Raw genomic sequence first — 14,273 nt, 5'->3', positions numbered from 1 at the left:
AGGGGCTGGAAGGGCATCTCCTCTAAGTACTGGGGCCTAAAGGAGGCCTACAAGGCTTGACCAGGTGGTTACTGGGGACCAAAGTATGCCAATAAGCCTTGTCCTGGTGGCTACTGGGGACCAAAGGATGCCAACAAGCCTTGTCCAGGTGGTTACTGGGGACCAAAGGATGCCAACAAGCTTTGTCCAGGTGGCTACTGATGACCAAAGAATGGCATGAAGCCTTGACTAGGTGGCTTCTGGGGACCAAAGGATGCCAACAAGCCTTGTCCAGGTGGTTACTGGGGACCAAAGGATGCCAACAAGCTTTGTCCAGGTGGCTACTGGAGACCAAAGAATGGAATGAAGCCTTGACTAGGTGGCTACTGGGGACCAAAGGATGCCAACAAACATTGACCAGAGAATTTCGTCCTAATTATTTAGAGCAGTAAACCCGAGTATAGGTGTATCAAAGGCTGTTAAATGCAGCAGATCACCCAATGGTGAGTGCATTGCTTCACAAATAATACTCTACATTGTGATTACAACAACACAATATACTATCAGATAAAAAGAGGTCATATAATGACCCAAAGTAGACCCTTATACGAATATTTCATAGGAAAGGGAACAATTCTTCACATGTTTTATCCTGGACCTCATACAAACTGGCAAAGCTATATAGCTTCCATGCACTGCCCCATTACACTGAGATATTTTGCCTGTGAAGAAATCATTTTAGGGCGTAATGGGTCCATACATGATATCCAATGGAGCATGCAATGATTTTTTGTCTTCTGAAAATTACCATCAGATATCGGTACAATAGTGTGTTCATGTACCTATATGGGAGCCATTCTCAGCACAAAACAAGGCCATAATGTGTGTGTGTGCATGAGCCTTAAATGAGTTGTCTAGGACTTTTATATTGATGGCCTATTATTTCCGTACCTCATGAATATCTGATCTATGGGGGTACGACTCCTGGGCATATCTGCTGATCAGCTGGTCCCAGTGCAGGTGTCAGCTGCAAAGTGGCCGCAATCGGGAACTGCAGATCTGCCACCTATTGATTTGAATAGCAGGTGGATAAGCAGTACTCATCCGTGGCCATTATACAGTTAACAGAGTTGTGCTGTGCAGCTCAGTAACTGAGCACATCTCGTCACTGTCGGCACTGGGCACAGCTATACAGTAAGGTTCCTGTTGTCACTCCCCTACTGATCACATATTCATTACCTTTTGGTACGGCTACGCCATCAATATTGAAGTCTCAGATAACTCCTTTAAATATGAAAATACATTTTTATATGGGTTGCAGACATAATCATTATATCTCCAGTACTTTATGTTGCACTTTTTATAAATGTAATTATATAAAACAATATAATAATTGTATTGTGTGACATTTGATTCCTTTGGTTAAGATAAACTTTCATACTGACCCGTACATTAGAGGCTAAGTTTATTATCTAGTTAGGGAACAAATCTTTGGGGAATCAAAAATGATTATGACTCAGTTCCTGTTGCTGGACTACTATGAACCGTGCCAGCAAAAACAGCACAACAAGATATACAAATAAATCTGCTTATCAGTTTCAAAGTGACATATTGCTTCCTTGGCAAAAATATTACAGTTAAGTCCCATTTAGAGATGAAGTTATCAGCAGTGTCGAATTTACAGAACCAGGGTTACTCTGGATCACGCTGATACCTTACAGGTATAAGGGGACCAAGTGGAGGTTTTGCACTTCCTAGTAGCCCTTTAGAAACATATATTAACTGTACACACAATCTTAAATAAACTCTTTAAATAAGGAAATACAAAATGTACAAATTTACAAGAGGTCACCTCCTTCCATGGACTACTATCTGCACCCACATTCTGACACTACCATGCCCTCGTATTTGAACTTGTAAGTAACTACTCCTGCATCCAGATACAGGATGGATATAGGATCCAGTTTTGTTGCCACACAGCACGCTTTAGAAGCCTTTTGTGAGTTTTTCATATGGACAAGAGTTTGCACAATGGCGTGTTTGGTTGGTGTGACATTTTCAGTTAAGGGATAGGCACAAACACCTCGGCACTCATAAGCTTCATAACCTGCGGGGGCAATAATCCATGAATCCCAACCAATTTCCTTGAAATTGATATAGAGTGAGGTCTTTTTGCATGTATTGCCCTTTGCATTTCTTCGAATACGGGAGCTGGCATCATAGATGATGTTGGATCTCATCTGCAGCAGGGATTCCTCACTTGGCATGTTACCTATCCCCCCAAATTCTACGTTCTCTTGGCCTACTTCCTGTTCATGGCTTATCATCTCATTTAGTTCCTCTTTTTCTTCTTTCCTTTCACTGCTTTGATCATCTGAAAAAACAACAAGCAAAGGTTCATGCTTGGTCTCTGGTCGCACATCTATGTCCAGTTTTGCATCCACTGCATCTTCCAGATCAATGTCTGGATTTTGTAAATGAATCTCCAGCATTCGGGTGGCAAATTCTGATCTGCTCCACTGAAGCACACCCTCCGTGATGTCAAACATTTCCCATTCGCTCACTGTTTTGTATACCAGCCTGGAGGCCAGTTCCACCACCTTTCTTTCTCCTTGATCATCATTGCGTATTTCGTAAACAGTAATTTTTCGGCTCACTCCATCATAAGGCACCCTGTCTCTTGGAACCAGTATGTACAGCTTAAGCTCAGCCATTACTATTGCTTCATGTTGAGGAATGGACACATTGAAGAATAGTGGGTATTTCTTCACCTCTGGGACATCACTGTATGGCATGGAAAAATCTGTTTTAAAATAAATATATAATAAATTAAAATCAGTGACAAAATATATTGTAAGCAGAATTATAAAGTGATATATATACCGTAAATAACAACCTTGGCATATTGTGAATACCTCAAAAGACCCGTTATTGTTGAAAGGCGCTAACCTAGTCCTCTAACCCTCACAATTTGTCCCTTGTCAAGCTGCTCAGATCCTTACGATTACTATTTTTTTCTGTGTCTGATATGTTTCCCCTTGACAGGTTTCATTGTCAAAAGTTAATCAATATATCTGTCAGTGGTCTTAATGTTATGACTGATCAGTCCATAAAGTATATCACAAAAGTGAGTAAACGCCTCATATTTTCGAAAATATTTTACTATATGTATTCATAGGACAACACTGATGTTATGATGTAAAGTAGTCAGTACAGCTTGTATAACAGTTGGTGAATGATAGAGACCTTATACTCACCCACCTTCCATATGAGGATGCCCCACAGATGCTCAATAGGGATTAGGTCTGGAGACATGCTTTGCCAGTCCAGCACCTTTAACCTCAGTTTCTTTAGCAAGGCAGTGGTCATCTTGGAGGAGTGTTTGGGGTTGTTATCATGTTGGAAGATGAAAGGAGGTGATCATGCTCTGCTTCAGTATGTCACAGTACATGTCGGCAGTCATGGTTCCCTCAATGAACTGTAGCTCCCCTCAACACAGCACTCTAGCAGCCCCAAACCATGACACTGCCACTACCATGCCTGACTTTAGACAGGACACACTTGTCTGCGTATTCTTCACATGGTTGCCGCCACACACTCTTTACACCATATGAATCACATAAGTTTATCTAGGTCTCATCAGACCACAGGACATGGTTAGAGTAATCAATGTCCTTAGTCTGCTTGTCTTCAGAAAACTGTTTGCAGGCTTTCTTGTGTATCATCTTTAGAAGAGGCTTCCTTCTGGAAAGAAAGCCATGCACACCAATTTGAGGAAGTGTTCAACATATGGTCTGAGCACTGAGACTCCCCACCCCTTTAACCTCTGCAGTAATGCTGGGACCACTCATCAGTCTATTTTGAAAAGACAGTCTCTGGATATGACGCTGAACCCCTTCTTTGGACGACCATGGTAAGGCCTGTTCTGAGTGGAACCTGTCTTGTTAAACCGCTATATAGTCTTGGCCACCATGCTGCAGCTCAGTTTCTGGGTTTCTTATAGTCTAGGCCATCTCTATTTAGTGCAACAATTCTTTGTTTCAGATCCTCAGAGAATTCTTTGCCATGAGGAACCATGTTGAACTTCCAGTGATCAGTATGAGAGAGCGTGTGAGCAATTAGCACCAAATTTAACACACTTGCTCTCCACTCACACTTGAGACCTTGTAACACTAATGAGTCACATGACACCGGGGAGGGAAAATGGCTAATTGGGCACAATTTGGCCATTTTCACTTAGGGGTGTACTCTTTTGTTGCCAGTGTTTAGACATTAATGGCTATGTTGAGTTTAGAGGACACCAAATTTACACTGTTATACAGCTATAGACTGACTACGTTACATTGTATCAAAGTGTCAGATCTTTAGTGTTGTCCCATGAAAAGATATAACAAAAGATTTACAAAATTGTGAGGGGTGTATTCACTCTTGTGATATACTGTATCCAACCATGGCTGTAAATGACCTACAACAATTGGTTACATTTGAGAATAACTATGATTCCTTAGATCTTTTCAGTAAGGGTGATATTGTTATATTTTTCTTTTTTAATGGCCCAGGTAAAACTGTCAATGGTCATGTGAGATGTGCCGCAGCACTAACTATTCAACAATCTGGATCAATTGGTATCTTCTTCAGTTGGACTGGCAGTGACTTTGCATGGCAGGTCAAGAAATCAATTTAAAAAGAGTTGGCGAGGTAACTTCAAGGAGAAATGACTAATGACTGCGGCAGATGACTATTAAGTTTGTTGTACAGCCTTTTTAGAACTTCCACCTCTCCATTCTTGTTAAAGCAGTGATTTAAAGAGGACCAACCACCAGGATTTTCCTATATAAACTAAAGCCAGTGCTATACTGGCGCTATCATGCTGATTCTAAATATACCTCCAGTTGTAAGATCGGATGTATACTTTCTGAAATATAGGCAAGCAAAGTTTGTGAAATACACTGTTATTTCATTGATAGCAGCTACAGAATATCTAATAGGTGGGTTCGGTTTTGCTAATTGTTCCCGCCCCTATCTGCCTGCCTGTCCTTCCTCCCTCTGTCTGTTATTACAAGGGGAAGAAGGAGCGAGGAAGGACAGGGGGGAGGAAGGACAGGCAGGCAGACAGGAGCGGAAATAACTAGCAAACCTGACCCACCTATTAGATATTGTGCTATCTATCAAATAACAGTGCATTTCACAAGCTTTACTTGCCTATATTTCATAACGTATGCATCGAATCTCCCAACTAAAGGTATATTTAGAATCAGCATGATGGCACCAGTATAGCACTGGCTTTAGTTTATGTATGAAAATCCTGGTGGTTGGCCCTCTTTAAGCAGAAGGACATCTACAAAGACTAAACATGATGTGACATTTGGTGACTTCTCAATGCTATATAGCCTTTTTGTCAAGATTAAGGGTCCATTAACCAGAGCATATTTCTGGCTATAAAATGCACCTATGGTAAAATAACAAATTGATTGACACTCACGTTACTGCTTTTTTTTTTCTTCATTGGACATTGCAAACTGTTTGGGGAAGTACAATCAGTCATATACTTTTTAGCCCTTAAAAATATGTTATAGTGCCGGCATATGAAATTTGCTGTCAATAATTTTTTATTTTTAAGCCACAAAAAATATGTACTCAGCTGACAAATCAAAGTTTGCTCATTCATTGGCTGATTGCTGCAAGGTTTAGGGTACCGTCACACTTTAGCGACGCAGCAGCGATCCCACCAGCGATCTGACCTGGTCAGGATCGCTGCTGCATCGCTACATGGTCGCTGGTGAGCTGTCAAACAGGCAGATCTCACCAGCGACCAGTGACCAGCCCCCAGCGACGTGCAAGCAACGCTGCGCTTGTGTGGCGCCCTGGACAAGCCAGGGGCCACAGAGCACAACATCCAATACCCCACACTCCCAGCAGGCACATCGAAGTCAGACACAAAACCCTTGTTGCCTTCCTCCAGGGGCTGATGTTCACACCAGGGGGTGGGCCAGGTGGTTGGTCCCGCCCACCGAGGAGTTCACAGTCCTGGAGGCGGGAAAACCAGGAGATTGAGTTGAGTAGTGAAAGTGAGCAGAAGGAAGTGGTAGTTGAGCAGCCTGAAGTTGGTCCGGGTGTGTGGCCTGGACGGATCAGCAAGGTTGGCAGACAGTGGTGACCGTCTGCAGGAGTGGCTGATTGGAGTCTACCGTAAGGACCGTGGACGGGCGGTGGCCCGGTGGTACCAGACCGGTACGCAAAGAGAAGCCAGCACCATCTGGAAGGGCTTTTCGGACCCCGGCAAGGCTAGGAGTCGCCGTGAATTTGCTGAATCCGTTAGTGAAGGGGACCTCCTGGGTTTCCAAACAGTCAAGTCCCGACAGAAGGCAACAGTCCAACCAACAGAGGGAGACACCGCCACCGCCAAGGCAACCGTTTCTCAGGGTCAGAGCCTGCGGGCAAAGAGGGGCTTCTCCAGCCCATATCCAAGCTGGGGAGCGGGTTACCGGTGGGAACCCATCGGAACTATCAACCGTACTTAGGTGCAGGGAAAGGCAGTCACCATCAGCCTGCCGGGAGAAACAACACCGCAGCCGTCTGTGGGACCCGTCCATCCAGCCGAGTGTTTTACCGAGAACTGTGTCTTCATCAATGGGCTGAGTGAGTACCACCATGCCGTGCAGCACAGCGCTGCCCCTGCGACCCTGCACCTCGCCAGGCCCCGTAACTCGCCTGCCATCCATCCCTACCCCATCACCGGGCCCCGGGACAACCAGCCCCCTACCCACGGAGGGGAGAAATAACAACCAAGCTGCTCCCTGTCACCGCTCCCGGGATCCCCGTCCAGAGCAGCGGTGGTGTCACCATTATCACCACAACCGTGGGTGGCGTCACGGACAATAAATCCCCACAATCAAATCCCCTTTTCACTCACGGGCGAGGAACGCCGCTCGAGTCCCCGGGATCCGGCCCACCGCTCGAGCCACCACCGAGCAGCAGCAGCCGCAGCAGCGGCAGCCGGACCCGAGCAGTGGGAGAGCGTAGAGTCCCCTCCTCCGCCCGCGACACTTGCACGGAGCCGGCGACTGGAAGCTGCGGACACTGGTAACTAAGGTAAACATCGGGTATGGTTACCTGATGTTTACCTTAGTTACCAGCGCACACCACTTAGCTTAGTGTGTGCAGGGAGCAGGAGCCGGCACTGGCAGCGTGAGAGCTGCGGAGGCTGGTAACGAAGGTAAATATCGGGTAACCACCTTGGTTACCCGATGTTTACCTTGGTTACAGCTTACCGCAGGCTGTCAAACGCCGGCTCCTGCTCCCTGCACATTCAGGATTGTTGCTCTCTCGCTGTCACACACAGCGATGTGTGCTTATCAGCGGGAGAGCAACAATAAAAAAACGAACCAGGGCTGTGTGTGACGAGCAGCGATCTCACAGCAGGGGCCAGATCACTGCTCAGTGTCACACACAGCGAGATCACTAATGAGGTCACTGCTGCGTCACAAAAAACTTGACTCAGCAGCGATCTCAGTAGCGATCTCGCTATGTGTGAAGTACCCCTTACACAGGTCAAGAATTGGGATTGACTGACTATTGACCTACGTAAAAGAGCCTCAATCATGATATCCCTGCTGCAATACTCATTCTTCAATGACTTGGGTTCATAAGTGTTAGGGATATATGAATACATTTTGCCTTTTACAAGAAATTATCTGTAGAAATAAGCAGGTTATAAATGGGTGCTGTGATATGATACCAAACTGTGTCTGTGTGTTATAAAAGATTTGCATCTATGATGACCATTCTGCAGAATTGCATTTCATCCTGTACACCCTTACAGGTGCCCTGAAATAATCCAGCTGAAAAGACAGGTCTGCATCGTGTCTGCTCTCACTGCCTCCGGGTCAGTCCCGTGCTGTTAGCACCTTTCTTGCCTGGGAACTTGTGCGCTGAATATTCGCACACTTGTTTGAAGCAGGAGAATGTATGTATGTACAAAATATGGTGGTGTGCCTTAGATTAAAGCATCTGCAGAACTGGCATAGTGCCACAGATCGTGGATTCGTTAACAAGTAACATATTTTCAGAATTGTTAGACCTTTATTTCTAAGTTCACCATGATTTCCATAGGCAGGAAATTATTTAGAATCAAATTTGTTGTATACATACAAAGCCTCCAAAATCATATTTCAGCCATTTGGAAGGAATTTGTATTTAACTACTAGCTGTAGTACCCGGGCATTGCCCGGGATAGTAACTGTCTCTCTATCTCTTTTCCAGTCTCTGTCTGTGTGTCGCTGTCTATCTGTCTCTTTCCTTGTCTGTCTGTTTCTATCTCTCTGTATTTGCATCAGTCTGTCTCAGTTCTCTGTATTTGTCTGTCTCTTTGCCCGTCTGTCTCTTTCCCGGGCTGTCTCTTTCCCGGGCTGTCTCTTTGCCCAGCTGTCTCTTTGCCTGGCTGTCTCTTTACTGGGCTGTCTCTTTGCCCGGCTGTCTCTTTCCCGGGCTGTCTCTTTCCCGGGCTGTCTCTTTCCCGGGCTGTCTCTTTCCCGGTCTGTCTCTTTGGCCAGCTGTCTCTTTGGCCGGCTGTCTCTTTGCCCAGCTATCTCTTTCCCGGTCTGTCGCTTTGCTCGGCTGTCTCTTTGCCTGGCTGTCTCTTTCCGGGCTGTCTCTTTCACGGTCTGTCTCTTTGGCCGGCTGTCTCTTTGGCCGGCTGTCTCTTTGGCCGGCTGTCTCTTTGGCCGGCTGTCTCTTTGCCCAGCTATCTCTTTCCCAGTCTATCTCTTTGCTCGGCTGTCTCTTTGCCCGGCTGTCTCTTTGCCCGGCTGTCTCTTTCCCGGGCTGTCTCTTTCCCGGTCTGTCTCTTTGGCCAGCTGTCTCTTTGGCCGGCTGTCTCTTTGCCCAGCTATCTCTTTCCCGGTCTGTCGCTTTGCTCGGCTGTCTCTTTGCCTGGCTGTCTCTTTCCGGGCTGTCTCTTTCACGGTCTGTCTCTTTGGCTGGCTGTCTCTTTGGCCGGCTGTCTCTTTGGCCGGCTGTCTCTTTGGCCGGCTGTCTCTTTGGCCGGCTGTCTCTTTGGCCAGCTGTCTCTTTGGCCAGCTGTCTCTTTGGCCGGCTGTCTCTTTTGCGGGCTGTCTCTTTCCCGGTCTGTCTCTTTGGCTGGCTGTCTCTTTCCCGGGCTGTCTCTTTCCCGGTCTGTCTCTTTGGCCGGCTGTCTCTTTGGCCGGCTGTCTCTTTCCCGGGCTGTCTCTTTGGCTGGCTGTCTCTTTGGCCGGCTGTCTTTTTGGCCGGCTGTCTCTTTCCCGGGCTGTCTCTTTGGCCAGCTGTCTCTTTGGCCGGCTGTCTGTTTCCCGGGCTGTCTCTTTCCCGGTCTGTCTCTTTGGCCGGCTGTCTCTTTCCCGGGCTGTCTCTTTCCCGGGCTGTGTCTTTCCCGGCTGTCTCTCTCTGTCTTTTTCTGTCTCTCTATATCCTATCTTATACTAACAGTTTATTTTGTTCCTATAGCAACCACTAACAGTTGCTATTTATAGCAAGCAGCTCCCAGCTCTATAATAATTAATTTTATTCATTTATATAGCGCTATTAATTCCATAGCACTTTACATACATTGGCAACACTGTCCCCATTGGGGCTCACAATCTAGAGTCCCTATCTGTATGTCTTTGGAGTGTGGGAGGAAACCGGAGTACCCGGAGGAAACCCACACAAACACGGGGAGAACATACAAACTCCTTGCAGATAGTGTCCTTGGTTGGATTTGAACCCAGGACCCCAGCGCTGCAAGACTGCAGTGCTAACCACTGAGCCACCGTGCCACCCATTCAGTTTAATGGCGGCAGGATTTTTGTAGAGTAACTGGAAAGCACGGGGTTAAATTTTCCCGCCCAAACATAATCTACGACGTTCCCTGAGTCACATGAAGTGTCTGTACAAAATTTCGTGATTGTAAATGCGACGGTGCGGATTCCTTTAGCGGACATACACACACACACACACACACACACACACTCAGCTTTATATATTAGATATTTATATAAAAAAAAAAAAAAAAAAAGGCAGGGCACATAAAGACTTTACACCCTAAACTAGTATCATGTATCTGCATGAGCTTTTATGCTGATTAAATCCATAGCTTGATTGAGGAAATTTCTAGTTTTGTAGAAAACCACTTTTGAAATTGTATGCAAATGACCCACAAGTACTTTGGGGTGGGACACTGCACTTGCAACTCAACATCCCCTTCCTGATTCTTCCTGTGCCTGACAGGTCAGAGGTGGGGGAAAATCACTGAAACAAGAGTGAACTGTTAGCCAGACAGAACCAGGCAGCGAGTGGGAAATAGGAGAACTGCAAGTGCAATGTCTCTTGACCTATCAAGAGAATGGGTGGGAAAAGGGAAGGCAGGAGAGCTGCAAGTGCAGTGTCTCATAGTGACTTGTCATTTAGACACAGGAGGCAGGCAACAGGTGGGAAATAGGAGAGCTGCAAGTGCAATTTCTCATAGTGACTTGTCATTTAGACACACAAGGCAGGCAATGGGTTGGGAAAAGGAGGGCAGGAGAGCTGCAAGTGCAATATCTCATAGTGATCTGTCATTTACACATAGGAGGTAAGCAGCAGGTGGGAAATAGGAGAGCTGCAAGTGCAATATTTCATTATGACCTGTCGTTCAGACACAGGAGGCAGGCAACAGGTGAGTAAAGGGAGGGTAGGAGAGCTGCAAGTGCAATGTGTCACCCTGGGCGCTTGCATTTCTTTTGCATACAATTTCAACTCTGGATTTCTCAGAAACTACAAAATGAATATCTACAATCAAGCTGTTGAGTTTGTTTTCAGAATGAAAGCGCCTCTACATACAGTGCCTACAAGTAGTATTCAACCCCCTGCAGATTTAGCAGGTTTGATAAGATGCAAATAAGTTAGAGCCTGCAAACTTCAAACAAGAGCAGGATTTATTAACAGATGCATAAATCTTACAAACCAACAAGTTATGTTGCTCAGTTAAATTTTAATAAATTTTCAACATAAAAGTGTGGGTCAATTATTATTCAACCCCTAGGTTTAATATTTTGTGGAATAACCCTTGTTTGCAATTACAGCTAATAATCGTCTTTTTTAAGACCTGATCAGGCCGGCACAGGTCTCTGGAGTTATCTTTGCCCACTCCTCCATGCAGATCTTCTCCAAGTTATCTAGGTTCTTTGGGTGTCTCATGTGGACTTTATTCTTGAGCTCCTTCCACAAGTTTTCAATCGGGTTAAGGTCAGGAGACTGACTAGGCCACTGCAACACCTTGATTTTTTCCCTCTTGAACCAGGCCTTGGTTTTCTTGGCTTTGTGCTTTGGGTCGTTGTCTTGTTGGAAGATGAAATGACGACCCATCTTAAGATCCTTGATGGAGGAGCGGAGGTTCTTGGCCAAAATCTCCAGGTAGGCCGTGCTATCCATCTACCCATGGATGCGGACCAGATGGCCAGGCCCCTTGGCTGAGAAACAGCCCCACAGCATGATGCTGCCACCACCATGCTTGACTGTAGGGATGGTATTCTTGGGGTCGTATGCAGTGCCATCCAGTCTCCAAACGTCACGTGTGTGGTTGGCACCAAAGATCTCGATCTTGGTCTCATCAGACCAGAGAACCTTGAACCAGTCTGTCTCAGAGTCCTCCAAGTGATCATGAGCAAACTGTAGACGAGCCTTGACATGACGCTTTGAAAGTAAAGGTACCTTACGGGCTCGTCTGGAACGGAGACCATTGCGGTGGAGTACGTTACTTATGGTATTGACTGAAACCAATGTCCCCACTGCCATGAGATCTTCCCGGAGCTCTTTCCTTGTTGTCCTTGGGTTAGCCTTGACTCTTCGGACAAGCCTGGCCTCGGCACGGGTGGAAACTTTCAAAGGCTGTCCAGGCCGTGGAAGGATAACAGTAGTTCCATAAGCCTTCCACTTCCGGATGATGCTCCCACCAGTGGAGACAGGTAGGCCCAACTCCTTGGAAAGGGTTTTGTACCCCTTGCCAGCCTTGTGACCCTCCACGATCTTGTCTCTGATGGCCTTGGAATGCTCCTTTTGTCTTTCCCATGTTGACCATGTATGAGTGCTGTTCACAAGTTTGGGGAGGGTCTTAATTAGTCAGAAAAGGCTGAAAAAAGAGATAATTAATCCAAACATGTGAAGCTCATTGTTCTTTGTGCCTGAAATACTTCTTAATACTTTAGGGGAACCAAACAGAATTCTTGTGGTTTGAGGGGTTGAATAATAAATGACCCTCTGAATAAACTTTTCACAATTTAAAAAAAAAAAATAAAAAAAGAAATAACATTCTTTTTTGCTGCAGTGCATTTCACACTTCCAGGCTGATCTACAGTCCAAATGTCACAATGCCAAGTTAATTCCGAATGTGTAAACCTGCTAAATCTGCAGGGGGCTGAATACTACTTATAGGCACTGTACATGACATTAGTTTAAGGTATGAAATCCTCTTGACAGGTTACTTTAAACTATTCTGTTGGTTGCTAAATTTGTACATAGTTGAGTACTACTTCCTTTCTTATTACAGCATAGCCATTATCTTGCACTGATATTCATAGAAATGGACATACTCACAATGTCCATGGACACAGGACCCTGTGTGCCAATACAGCATACATGCCAATTCTACAAGAACATCAGGAGAGTTTCCAGACTCCTTGAAGAGTTGGCAGACCCCATGGGCACTACTGAACCTCCCAAAACGTTTAGGAAACCATCACTTTCAGAAGGTTTATTGTGTTCATTTGCACATTCAGAAGAGTCATAGCCTCTTAAATAGTTCAAAGTAGGGCAAAGTATCCTGCAAAGACTTAAATATCCTGGAATAGAGCCTAAAACATGGCAAATAATAAGACTATCTATAAAAACTATACAGGAAGCAGCTAGAAAAGACTTTGAGGGACAGTGTCCCTATTTCCAAGGTGCATTGTCATCATAAAGGGGCATTCTGTGCACTATGCATGCTCATTATTCACTTATCTTCAGCCATCAATTAAAATCTTTATCTTTAGTCGTTTATTAACTGAGCTATGCGAACAGTTTAATTGAATTTATATATGAAGGAAAGCCTTCACCATAGCTGCCAACTGTCCCGTATTTCAGCAGCGTTGTCCTGGCACGTCAGGCCTCTGTCCCGACTTTCTCTCAAAGTCTTGGCTCTGTAGCTCCGAACCCAGAAGCAGATTATTTAGATACATAGAAATACATCTGTACACAGCAGCGTATTTCTATGTACATGTATTTTGAGTTGAAGAAAATGTCAGACTTTTTTGCTCGTATAAAAATATTAAAAACAATGAAAACAATTTAAAAAATATAATAATTGTTCTTTGTACTTTCTCCCCATGACTAGAACTGAAAATCTACAACATTATAAGCAATAGCTAACAACTAGAGCCACTCGCTTTATTGATGTTACTGGGGGGTAAGAATGGTGGAGAATGGTGACAGGAGGCCAGAGCGATGCTGTGGTCTGTGTGCTGCTCTGTGCTGCTGCGGGCTGGGTGCTGCACGCGGTTAGGCACAGGACATCATGTGAAGTCATCAGCAGTGCGGTCTTCAAATAATGGCGCCCAGGAATCGACGTGTGCGCAGATGGAGCTCTCGGCTCAAGATCTCATCTGCACATGCGCTGTCTCTGGCCCATTGATATCCCAGAAGCGGACCTATGGAAAATGGTGCCCGGCAGTGGCTCGTGCGCAAATGAGATCTTGGCTTGTCAGCGAGCCGATAACTCAGTCTGCGCATGCGCTGACTCTGGGCGGCATTTCTTTGAAGCCCGCACCTCTGACATCTTCAGGATGTCCCCTGCCTCATCACCCGCAGCATAGAGCAGCACCCAGCCTGCAGCACAGAGCAGCACCCAGCCTGCAGCACAGAGCAGCTCCCATCCCGCAGCACAGAGCAGCACCCAGCCCGCAGCACAGAGCAGCACCCTGACCGCAGCACAGAGCAGCACACAGCCCGCAGTACCAAGAGCATCGCTCCTCCCTTCTGTCACCATTCTCCACCATTCTTTTCCCCCGGTAAGCTATATTCCTGGATGTTTTCTCTGCCTCAGCACCGCCGAGGATCTGGGAAACCCACCTCAGCATCGGGTAAGACACCCCTGGATTGGAAGATGAACCTAATTTTTTTTTACCATTTTTTTCCCCCCTCTTAATTTGGCGTGTGTCTTCTACGGTGCGTCTTATAAAACGAAAAATACGTTACATCTGTACATAGCAGTCTATTTCTATATCCTTTAATTTAGAGGGGGAAGAAAAGAGATTTTTTTTTTC

At 45.7% G+C, this 14,273-nt stretch overlaps 1 protein-coding gene across 1 annotated transcript in view; it reads right to left on the bottom strand.

The window, feature by feature from the left end:
- Window positions 1-1,784: 1,784 nt before the first annotated feature.
- Window positions 1,785-14,273, bottom strand: part of BMP10 (bone morphogenetic protein 10) — a 41,439-nt gene continuing 28,950 nt past the window's right edge. Inside the window, exon 2 of the mRNA XM_075342917.1 lies at window positions 1,785-2,782. Within this exon, the coding sequence (XP_075199032.1) occupies window positions 1,848-2,782 (935 nt within the window). The 3' untranslated portion in view covers window positions 1,785-1,847. The remainder of the gene's footprint in view (window positions 2,783-14,273) is intronic.

This window comes from Anomaloglossus baeobatrachus, chromosome 4 (genome assembly GCF_048569485.1).
Source record: "Anomaloglossus baeobatrachus isolate aAnoBae1 chromosome 4, aAnoBae1.hap1, whole genome shotgun sequence".
NCBI lineage: Eukaryota > Metazoa > Chordata > Amphibia > Anura > Aromobatidae > Anomaloglossus > Anomaloglossus baeobatrachus.
Note: the sequence above shows the minus strand (reverse complement) of the source record. Positions and strands in the feature narration are given on the sequence as shown.